Source organism: Macaca mulatta, chromosome 9, assembly GCF_049350105.2.
Source record: "Macaca mulatta isolate MMU2019108-1 chromosome 9, T2T-MMU8v2.0, whole genome shotgun sequence".
NCBI classification, from domain to species: domain Eukaryota; kingdom Metazoa; phylum Chordata; class Mammalia; order Primates; family Cercopithecidae; genus Macaca; species Macaca mulatta.
The window spans coordinates 133,579,442-133,591,551 of NC_133414.1; the positions used below are offsets into that span (position 1 = coordinate 133,579,442).

General features: G+C 46.6%; 1 protein-coding gene across 15 annotated transcripts in view; it reads right to left on the reverse strand.

The window, feature by feature from the left end:
- FGFR2 (fibroblast growth factor receptor 2) overlaps positions 1-12,110 on the reverse strand; it is a 122,766-nt gene that overhangs the window by 12,462 nt on the left and 98,194 nt on the right. For all 15 annotated transcript variants that reach the window (XM_077947654.1, XM_015148337.3, XM_077947657.1 and 12 more), the window contains 3 exons: positions 10,708-10,829; positions 8,394-8,504; positions 6,420-6,610 (listed from right to left, as the gene is read on the reverse strand). In XM_077947654.1, the coding sequence (XP_077803780.1) occupies positions 6,420-6,610; positions 8,394-8,504; positions 10,708-10,829 (424 nt within the window). The remainder of the gene's footprint in view (positions 1-6,419; positions 6,611-8,393; positions 8,505-10,707; positions 10,830-12,110) is intronic.

Below are 12,110 nucleotides of genomic sequence, written 5' to 3' on the forward strand. Positions count from 1 at the left end.
GTGATCCACCTGCCTCGGCCTCCCAAAGTACTGGGCTTATTACAGGCGTGAGCCACACACCCAGCCTATGACTTTTCCTTTCTACAAATGATATGCTATTGTGAGCTGTTGCATTTTTGTTACACTTTAATGTAGCAAGATTTCCACAAGATACAAGGTAATTAGGGTCCCCAATCATCACCTTCTATTTTGGGAAGAGATAAGACATAAAGAAGAAATATCACCACCGAAGGCTTTTACACTGGTTACTGGCAAAGGTTAACTATCCTACGAAGCATAAAGTCTTATCAATCCATTCAACAATGCTGAAACGGAGCTGATCTTCTGCACTCCATGAAATGGACAATTAAAAAAGGGGCAAGCCAAGTGATCCCTGAAATATAAATAAGGAACTGTTTGATTCCACCCTGACTGCCAGCTATTCCTTGTGTTCACACACTTCTGGGCCCCCCGGGTAGCCTAAGCCCAGAAGCGGGAAAGCAAGAAAGCCACGCAAGCTTGCAATCCCTGGCCAGGCTGGAAGCAGGAAACGTGAGAGCTCCCAGAAGCTGCCTGGAGATTCGTCTGCAGCCCGGTTCCCAGTTTTGGAGGCCTCTTCAAATTGAACTTCCAAGCCCCGGGCCAAACTCTCCCGGTGGTGTGCTCCTACCGACACGCGCTCTGTATGTCTGGCGAGCTGTGTGGTCAGAAGAATGCGCTTCCCACGCACTGGGCTCCGACCATGCATTGGGGCTCAGCTTGCACAGACACAACGCTGATGGCTCCCTCCACCATCTTCTCAGCAAGACCCAGAGTCTACTGTGGCCATCCCTCATCCCAGGTGCTAGGAAACATCAAACCCCAGCCTCTGGGTTGAATAAGAGGAGACTTGGAACCTACACCCGAGAAAAAGAAAGTAATCAAAGGCAAGCCAAATCCCCGTCATCCACAGGAATGTGAGCTGCTCTCCAGCACAGAAAGCTGACCATTTTACACAATTAGGGCCCTGGGACAGTTTTGGTGTTCCACAGGTGAAGGTCAGTGGGTCACTAAGGGAAGGAAGAGCAACACCCCTATGACGTAGACAGTATGCCCTGTGCCCAGTACGGCTGATGACATCAAATTCCTGCGTCAACCTATGACACAGATAGTATTATACCCATTTTACAGGTGGGGAAGCTGGGGCTTCACTAAAAAAACTGCTCAGGCTGGGTGCGGTGGCTCACACCTGTAATTCCAGCACTTTGGGAGGCCGAGGCAGGAGGATCACGAGGTCAGGAGATCGAGACCATCCTGGTTAACACAGTGAAACCCCATCTCTACTAAAAATACAAAAAATTAGCCGGGTGTGGTGGCAAGCGCCTGTAGTCCCAGCTACTCGGGAGGCTGAGGCAGGAGAATCGCTAGAACCCGGGAGGTGAAGGTTGCAGTGAGCCAAGATAGTACCACTGAACTCCAGCCTCGGCGAAAAAGCTAGACTGTCTCCAAAAAACACAAAAATATCTGCTCAGGGCCAGGCTCGGTGGCTCATGCCTGTAACCCCACCACTTTGGGAGGCTGAGGTGGGCGGATCACTTGAGGTCAGGAGTTCAAGACCAGCCTGGCCAACATGGTGAAACCCCATCTCTGCCAAAAAATAGCCAGGTGTGGTGGTACATGCCTGTAGTCCCAGCAACTCAGGAGGCTGAGGTGGGAGAATCACTTAAACCCAGGGGACCAAGGCTGCAGTGAGCCAAGATCATGCCACTGCACTCCAGTCGGATGACAGAGTGAGACCCTATCTCAAAAACAAAAACAAACTGCTCGGGTTTAACACTTTGAGGGTTAACTGGGTTTGGGATTCGGTTAAAAAAGTAAAATTAGTGTGATCTGAGCTAAAAACAGCAAGGATTTTATAAATTGTGTAAGGCTTAAATACCCTATTACCTAATTGCATTGCTGTATACACCATGGAGTTTTTTCACTTCTCTGTCTCCAGTCCCCAGCCCGCCCCCAACATTCACACACTCACACATGCACATGTACACACACAACTGAAAGCTGCTGGAGGCCAGGCACTGTGTGCTCATCTCAGTCGGCCCAGCACTGAGCACAGATGAACCCAGTACATTAGTAACGATGTAATCAACAGTTCTCTTTTGCCCCTTCCTTCAGGCAAGCATGTCTCTCTCAAGCCCATGACTCCCCCATTTTGAAGGGACGGGTGTGGGAAAGCCAGGGCTGGACCCTTTCCCTGGTTCTTCATTCTCCACCTTCACGAATAAGCGCTCCATTTTTGGAAGCAGAGCCCTCACGAGGGGACCATTCTTAACATCTTCATCTACCACCATTTTCAAACCTATTCTGGGTCCTTAACTGTGGGTAGCCTCCAGTAAGTGGCTTTGGAACCACGTAATGTCCTAAAGGCCCATGCAATATCCCTTTTACCTTGGGCTGTTGCTCAATGTAGAGGCAATGAGGCCACACTGGGGCACTAAACAACCCCCCCCAATCCCCCCCCACACACACATGCGGAATCTCATTGGTCCTGCCTCAGTTTAGAGAGAGTTAGGAGCCTCCTGAGAGCAGGAGACAGCTGAGTGGGGGACCAGGAGACCTAGGTCTGGAACCTGCCACTCCACCAAGTCCCCTTCTCAGAAGTGAGGACATCTGAGTCCTCCTGACACATCTGGGCTCAAAGTATTCACGCCACTTCCTCACCGTCCTCCCTGATATAATGGGGATCCAAATCCCACCTATTTCCGGGTTGTTCTGGGGGCTACATGAGATGCTTTATGTCAAATGCTCTGCCACAGTGCCTGGAAGATGGTTAGCTTCTCCCAGAGTGGTCAGTGATTAATAATAACGATAGTTACTATTCTCACAACCCTTTAATATGGGTACTTCCGTTCTTCCATGATGAAACAGATTCATTTGCCCTGGTTAGCAAAGTTCGTCTCTTAGTTTTCTCTCCACCAGCTCCAAAACAGGAAGGAGCTCTGAGTCCTCAGGGCTAGGGTGGGCAGGGGTACCACCACTGCCTCTAGGACCAGGACCCAACACCCGTGCTTCTCACCAGTCTGAACGCCGAGGCTCTACTGCCTGTCCCCTCCTTCCTGAAGGTCCTGTGTGGGGCCTCTGCACTCCGTGTCCTGATTTTCCTACCACCCAGGCTGTGCCTCCTCGGCCTCCACTGCTATTTCTGGTGCTCTCAGTCAATCTCTAGATTTGAGAATTTTCTCAGGACCTGACTTCAGGCTTCTGTTCTCCTCTTCCAAGCTTCTCCGCAGATGAGTTTGTCCACGCCCATGGACTGAACTCACAGCTCCCTTTGCTGCCTCCCAGCTGTTAGCCCACCCTCAGAGCTGAGCTGCTGCCTGCAGCTTCTTCAGTATCTCCCCTCGGATGACTCAGATACGTTCGAGACGAGCTCTGGATTTTCCACCCAAATCTATGCCCCCTGCCCCAACCCTGATTCCCAACTCCTCCCAGAGTTAGAAGCTGCACCACCATCCGGTTTTTCAAGCTGGAAATCCAGAAGTCATCCTTGATCTCTGTTTCTCTCCCTCCTATCTAATCAATCCGTTCACTATCCCAAGAGCAAACTACATCCAACATCAGCCCACCAGCTTCTCTCAGTGTCTTCGGACCCCACAGACCCTAGCCCAGACCATCATCACGTTTGACAGGCGCTCAGCCTTCCCATTCATCCTACAAGCAGCAGTGAGAGTCACCTTTGAAGCACAAATTGATCTTCTCCTTCCCCCTCAGTGGCTTCCATGGCAGTGACAGCAAAGTGCAACGTCCTGGCATGAGTAAGGCCTTATCCCACCGTTTCCTTCACGGCACCTTTTTCAATATTTTTTTTATATTTTTTATATTTTATATTTTTTTCGATTTTTTTTTATAGCCTGATGTTCATTCCCACATTTACTGTCAATTTCTCTTACTATCACCCATGGTTCCTGCCCCAAGAGGTCAAGGACTATGTCTATTCTGGCCACTTCGCTGGAGAGCCTGACCAAGGCCATGAGACATCGGGCGTGCTCTAGGAGTAGATGTTGAAGGATTTCATAAAATGACCAGGCCAGCCCTCCTACCACATTTCTTCTAGTAGCACCGCCCTGCTGGGTGCAAAACTGCTTCCCCTATCTCCCGCACAGGTAGGGCTGGGAGTGATCAAGACCAGAAGATCAAAATAGGCAGCCTACAGATGGGCTACAATCCCCAGGCTTATTTAGGAAGAGTTCACAGCTGCAGAAAAGGAGGGATGGCACAGTGAGTATCTATGGCTGCTGGGTTTGCTTGTTACACCTACTCAATCGCTTGCTGTCTCCACATCCTGCCCCACTTGCCCCCACACACATACACACACAGTACATGCATGTTATGGCTGGACCACTTAAAACTGAGTTGCAGGCATCACTGATACTTCACAAATCTCAATTCTTCAGCATATTTCTCCTGCAACAGATACCACTGTCACCACCCCCCAAATTCAACACTGACACAGAAATATAATCAGTAATATTATACAGTCCATATTCAAATTTCCATATTCAAAAGACATTCACAAATGTCCTTTCTAAGAGCTGGCCACCCTCCCCGCCCCACAGGATCCAGTCCAGGATCCCACTTTTACACTTAGAAATCGTCTCATTGGCCTCTTTAATCTGGAACTGCCTCCCCAGCAGTTTTCGTCTTTCGAGACACTGACATTTTGAAGTGATACCTTGTCAAATGTTCCATGTTCTGGATCTGTCTGGTTGTCTCTGGATGCCAAATATTTGTTGACTGGCAAACTCCCCTGCATACATGCGTGCACACGCACTTGCACACAGACTCAATCACAGAAGTCAGAACTGTGTTTAATTAGTTTCCTAAAACCTATATATTGGGAGATTTTTATATAAAAAAATCTGAAAAAGTCTTAAACTCCAAACTCTCTTGAAATTTTTTTGGAAGTTTTTCTTAAATTAAAAAAAAAGGCAAAACCCCGTCTCTACAAAACAAAAAACAAAAAACTTAGCCAGGTGTGGTGGCACATCCCTGTAGTCCCAGCTACTCAGGAGGCTGAGGTGGGAGGCTCACCTGAACCCGGGAGGTCAAGGCTGCAGTGAGTTGTGATTGTGCCACTGCACTCAGTTTGTTTGAAAGAAAGAAAGAAAAAAGCATCCAGAACACGGGGTAGCTCTGGGCCATGTTCCTATGTGGCCAGAGAGCAGAGCTGAGGTGCAGCCGTTCCTCGAATCTCTGCACTCCGAGTGATTCGGAGGCCTTGGTCGTGTGACTGGCATGGCCCCGTGGAGACCTGAGTTTGTGACCCTTCAGCCAACCCAGACCCCCAGTGACAGAGGGTCTACGCCCACCAGAGGATCTCACCTCTTTGGGGACCCAAGGAATTCCTGGCGCTGCAATGAAGTGCACCGCAGGTAGGAGCAGTGCCCAGGAAGCAGCTCTGCCCCTCCGCTTCCCTATGTGTGGGGTTGACAAGGGAGTTTTGGGTCATCCAACATGCCTCTGAGGACATCTGGGCACCTGTCGAACTACTTTCAGAATAACTGAAATGTTTCAAGTTCCACGGTAAGTGGCATGCCCGGAATGCAGGCAGTCCACCTCAGGGGACCTGGCCAACTTCTAACCACAGAGGGTCACCCGCCAAACGAGACAAAATAAACGCAGAGCTCCAGGGTGCAAGGTTACTAAAATACCCCTTTGTTTGACATTCACTCTTAGAATATTTAGTGCCAACCCAAAACACGAAATACCTAAAGTCTATGTTCAAAAACTCAGTAACCACAAAATAAATGAAGCTTAATAAAAAGGAAAATCATCCGAATTAAAGGGGGCCTTTAAAACGATCCACTTCCCACCCGGAGAGCTGAATTCCCAGGGAAATCAGACATGGTCCTGTCTCAAAGAAGAGAGATCTTTTCTGCTCATCTCTGCAGCGACGCTATAGGTTTATGAGGCTGCTTTGGTTTTAAAGAGTTCATTAAACTCAAATATGAATAACACAATAAATATTTTCCAGGTTGTACAAGACATGCGAGGGCTTGATCTAGCAAATGAGCACGTCTAAATTGCCTGTTTTCTTTAAAGACATTTTTTTTTTTTTTTTTGAGGCGGAGTCTCCCTCTGTGGCCCAGGCTGGAGTGCAGTGGCCGGATCTCAGCTCACTGCAAGCTCCGCCTCCCAGGTTTACGCCATTCTCCTGCCTCAGCCTCCCGAGTAGTTGGGACTACAGGCGCCCGCCACCTCGCCCGGCTAGATTTTTGTATTTTTTAGTAGAGACGGGGTTTCACCGTGTTAGCCAGGATGGTCTCGATCTCCTGACCTTGTGATCCGCCCGTCTCGGCCTCCCAAAGTGCTGGGATTACAGGCTTGAGCCACCGCGCCCGGCCCTTTAAAGACATTTTTAATTGGATTCCACCCAACCAAGTAGAATGTGAAGGACTCACTTTTTGGGAAGCCAAGTACTCCATGCCTCTGGCCAGCTGGTAGGTGCACGACACCAAGTCCTTGAAGGTCATCTGCTCCTCAGGAACACGGTTAATGTCATAGGAGTACTCCATTCCAGGTGGCCTCCGGGCTCGGAGGTATTCTCGGAGGTTGCCTTTAGAGGCATACTCAACTATGACATAGAGAGGCCCTGTCGAGGAAGAGGAGAAGCTCCCTAAAGAGAGAATCCAAGGTCTGCCCTTGCGCAATTCAGCAAAACATTTTTAGTTATTACAACCCAATGCTTTTTTTTTTTTTTTTTAAGTTTAATATATAGAGGCCGGGTGTGGTGGCTCATATCTGTAATCCCAGCACTTAGGGAGGCCGAGGCAGGTGTATCACCTGAGGCCAGGAGTTCGAGACCAGCCTGGCCAGCATGGCAAAACCCCCATCTCTACTAAAAATACAAAAATTAGCTGGGTGCGGTGGCACACACCTATAGTCCCAGCTACTATAGGACAAGGCAGGAGAATTGCTTGAACCCAGGAGGTGGAGGCTGTAGTGAGCCAAGATCATGCCACAGCACTCCAGCCTGGGCTACAGAGCGAGACTTTGTCTCCGCCAAAAAAAAAAAAAAAAAAAGAAAAAATTTTAACATACAGAAAAGCACACATAAAAACAGAATGCCTGCATTATAATCTCTGTAAAATGATAAATCAGCCCTTCATCATGATAGCCGCAAAAGGCTGTAGGAAATAAAACAGAGACATAGTTGACGCGATCTTCCCTGTCACTCTCATGCTGTCACCTGCATCCTCTTGGAAAGCATGGATCCCTCCATTCTATCCTTTTGGTTCGTTTTAGCTAGTCAATAAGTAATATATTATTTTTAATCATATAAATGAATAATAAAGCTCTTAGCGCTTTGCAACATTTTCCCCCATACATTATCCTTTTGGAACCTGTTGGGCTTATAAAAATAAATCTAGATCATTCCTTTTCACAGCTGCATATGCTGTATCACATAAACACACCACGCTTTATTTATCCATTCCCTTATATGCATGGGCATTTGCTTCCAGGTTTCAGCCATAACAAACAGTAGGCAATGAACATCTCCGTACATGTTCCTTTACACACGTGTGCAATAATTTCTCCATGGTATAGACTCGGGGTTGGCAGACTACAGCCTGCAAGCCAAATCCTGCCTACCGCCTGTTTGGGTAATTAAATTTTATTGGCATGCAGCCAGGTCCATTCATTTCTGTACTTCTAGCGCTGCTTTCTCACTACCATGGCAGACACGAGAAGTTGCGACAAAGACCATAAGGCCTACAAAAGTCTAAAATATCTACAACCTCCCTTTACAGAAAAAGTTCGCCAATTCCTGTAGAGACCTACAAGAGAAATTGCTAAGTCAAAGATCCGCGTTTTCGAGTTTACTAATTACTTAGCAAATTGATTCCAAAGTGCCAGCAAACATTCAATGGAAGAAGCCAGGGTCTGTCTCCCCCAGGGAAAATAACGTATTCCTTCATACTGCTTTCTCCTATTTTAAGCTATTCTTGGGAGCTCAGCCATCTGTGACCCACAGCAAGACGTGGATTCCTCAATCCCTGTTTTAAGGGAAGAACTTCTCAACCAAAACATAGGATCTTATTCTGAGAAATCTCTCTTAGCACTTACAAAGCAAAAACATCAGGAGGCTGCCTTTTCCAAAGCCCCCTCCAGGTTATGACCCAGAAACGGCAGGGCCCTCCAGGCTCTCAAATCCAAAGTCACCCTGCACCTTCCTTTCCGCCGGCCCCCAGGTACGGGCACAGACCCTTCTTTGTGTGCATGGCTAGGAACATCTTCCAAGGGGGATTTTTAAAAGAACTTTAAACATGCACACGGGGTGCTCTGGGAGCAGGATCTAGAAGCCCAACCGTTTCTAAAATGATTCTATCAAACTGCAGAGTATTTGGACGAATGCAGTTTTTCCTCCTACTCACCATCCTGTGTGCAAGCTCCAAGAAGATTTATGATATTTTTGTGTTTCCCAATCATCTTCATCATCTCCATCTCTGACACCAGATCAGAAAGGTCTTTCTCTGTGGCATCATCTATGAACAGCAGGTATATTCACAAATCAGTTCATTTCCTCTAACTCATGGGCAGCTACTGTCAGTTGCCAAGAACTCAGTTGAAACGCATGAAATTGAATTTCAGAATCAGAAAAGATTTTCCAAATCATCTCCCTCATTTTATGGAGGGAGAGACAAAGGCCTACACAGGGAACTGCCTCGCTCTGTGTCAAAGAGCTCACTGGGGGGCCAATGGTGCCAAGAGGCAGGACGAGAGCAGGGGCTTCTGACACTCATGCCAATTATTTCCTAGACCATGAAATAATCTCATCCTCTGCCATATCTAAGGTGTCTCAGAAAACCACACCAAACTTCATGGTGCCTGAAACCAGCCAGGAGACCAAGGATAGGGCGATTTTAAATCACTACAGACTTGTTCCCGACAAAGCATTCCTAACCCAGCCCCTCGAGGCCCTTGGAGCACTCCGAGATGGGTTCAGAGAGCTCCCCACAAACAGGGCCATAAATGTGCGTATATGTGCATTCTGAGCAGGTAAGGGCTGTGACTTCTAGTGGCTTCTCAGAGGCACTGCAATTCCCATCCTAAGAAAAGTTATATAAACTTCCGCTCTGTAATTTCAAGCAAGAATGGCATAGGCTCCACATACACGGGCTCGCAGTTAGCTTCTCCTAAGTGGCAAGACTTTCCCATGTGCTCTCCACCTCAAGTTAATTCAGTATGGAAAAATCTGGGTTTCCTTTAAAAAAATGAAATACGGGCACGGATAAGAACCATGTTGCAAACAGTTTTTTAGCTTCACAAAAGGAAGATCAATACAAGTGACTGTGCATGCAAAATTTACACTGATGTATGTGAAGGAGGGAGCCACAGGCCATGAGGAGGGAGGGAGACACAGCTGTGGGCTGTAAGAAAGGACGTGCCACAATGGCTTGGGGACTAACATCCTTCTGTGTCCTTAAAGGGAAGGCTGCCAGCCTGGGCATCACAAGAGAAAGAGAAGTCCCAGACCTCCCTTTTTGCAATATCCCATGTAACTCTGAGCCCCATTAGCAAAACCAGAAGTTCCGCCAAAAGAGATGAGAAGCCTGGGTCCTCCCCACACCTGCCCCTGGTACGCAGCCAGGGGCTGCCTCCGTCAGTGGTGCCACCACACCTGGGGCAAGAAAACGCAGTGTTCCTCCCCAGCATCAGGCTCCAAGGTGGGGAACATCTCAAAGCACTCTAGTTTTCCTTGGGAGTCATTCAGATAAACAGCCTTTTAAAAAACCCAAAAAACAAAACGCACCTCTTTTTGACAAAGTCCAGCCTGCTACTTCCCCTTGGGAGGGATGTGATGACTAGCCCATGAGAACCCACAAAAGACAGATAAAGTCTAACTCCAGAGCGCCTGTGACATGCCCGGCACCATATGCCAAGGATGGGCCTCTCTGCCTGGAAACGTGGGAAGCACTCGGTGTGGGATCTTCTTTCCGAGATCCCTACAAGAGGATTTATAATGTGACCGTTCCCTATAACTCTTCTCATAAAAGAATACTGCAGGACGAATAAGTTAATGGTTAAAAGTTCTTTAAGTTCTTTGGACATGGGCACGAAGCAGGGTTGGAAGTTAATGTAGAAGTGTTCACAGTCCCACAAATACAACACGACATTTACATCTCAGGGTAATTGTTTACGTGTCCCAGGAGGCTCTGCACCAGCCCTGATCCTGTTCGCTCCTTCTCAGCTTCTACGTGACTCTCCCAGACCAGCGTCATTTCTGCTTTGTTCCTCACGCAAAAGAGAAGGCTTTCTGCTCCCTTACGTCTCTTGGTTCCCTCCAAAAACACAAATTTCCTTGTACTTGTAAAGTTAAGGTTTAAGTCCCAAATCCAACACACCAACTCCTAGCTAATAAATCCAATTATATGTGAGTTGATAATTTCTAAGCACATAAAAATACAGAGAGAATGAAGACTCGTGGTCACGAAGAAGGAGTCAAAGAATAACTCTATGTAAGAGGCTACACTTTCTAACAGAACTGGCTTTTCTTTATAAGTACGCACAGCTCAAGATAAATAGTCTGTCCGAGATGCTGATTTATACTGAAAACTTCTCAACCCCTAGGTCAACTATGTGCTCTCTGACCCCGTGCCATGATAGAGTTCACATGCCACAAAAGGAACTTTCTTGATAAAGACTCTCCACCCAGCCCCTCCCCGAGCCTCCCGCCTCCCCGCTCACCTTTCAACATCTTCACGGCCACGGTGACCGCCTCCTTGGGCTTGTCTTTGTCGATTCCCACTGCTTCCGCCATGACCACTTGCCCAAAGCAACCTTCTCCCAGGGGCTTGCCCAGTGTCAGCCTAAATGTGTAAATAGGGGATTAGCACACAGCATCTGGTGATGGGGTGTAGCAAGGGAAATTCCAGAACTAAATATAAAAATCTTTCAGCGGCTTGCTAAAGCATGGAGTGCTTATCATATGGAACTAATGAGACTTAGGGTACACACGCGCCCGAGTATTTTCCTAGTGACGTTTTAGAGAATGGCAATTACTGGTGGAACAGCTATTGAATTTCACATCGGTATTCTTGGTTTATTTTCTTTAGCAAAGGTATCCTTGCTAGTGCGGTGGTCAGCTTTCCTAAGTGCCAGAGAGGAGCTTTTGATCTTGAGCCAATTAAATATTTGTAATTTAGAATGGCTCAAAGAAAAAACGTTAAGACTGTTCTTATTTTTTTTTTTTTGTCCCTGTAAAATGGTGGCTTTAAAATTATTATTATTCAAATACCAACGGATTTTATGGTCACATTCCTTGCCAAGTTACAGGATATGCCTCTTAAAAGCATTTCAAGGAATCTCTAATTTTTTACTAAAAAGAAAATTCTAAAAAATTGGGGACTTTTTTTGACATAAGTTTAAAAGTCCTTATGACTACATAAAATTAACAATGAAGAAAATCCAAAGTGAACACCACAAATTAAATGTCTAAGACTACAAGGTCTATGCATGTCAGATGAATAGCCATATATTGTCCTTACGCATTCCAGAAACCAACAGAATGCAAAAGTCTTTGGAATACTTCCGAATATGGCTTATTCTAACTTAAGCATAGCACAGCAAAGCATGGAGCTGCCATCAGTAAACAGTATTTACAATAAATACACAATGGTTTGCAAAAGTTCAGCATAAAAACTGAGGGCAGCGTACGCTATGCTGAGGTCATTTTGTTTCTATCCAGAACTAAAATTAAATTTGACATCTTGGCAGAAAATAAATATTTGCATTGGAAAAATGGCTAATTTATGTCCCACTGCCTTGCTACTACAAGCATAACAATCCGTTCTTTGTATAACTTCTGCCTCCAATCTAATAAACTGCTTCTAAATAGCCTTCATTCATTGGAAATATGTTCCACCTACGTTTGCACTAAACACTGTTTTGAAATGTTTAGCACTCAGATTTTCCACACTCAGGGTACCCCGGGTGGGAGGTAACAGTTGGGCACATACAGACTTCCACTGTTGACTGCGGTATCACAGGTGGCAAAAACTATGGACTAAACCCGAAAGCTGCGATTTCTTTTTTTTTTTTTTTTTTTTTTTTTTTGAGACGGAGTCTCGCTCTGTCGCCCAGGCTGGAGT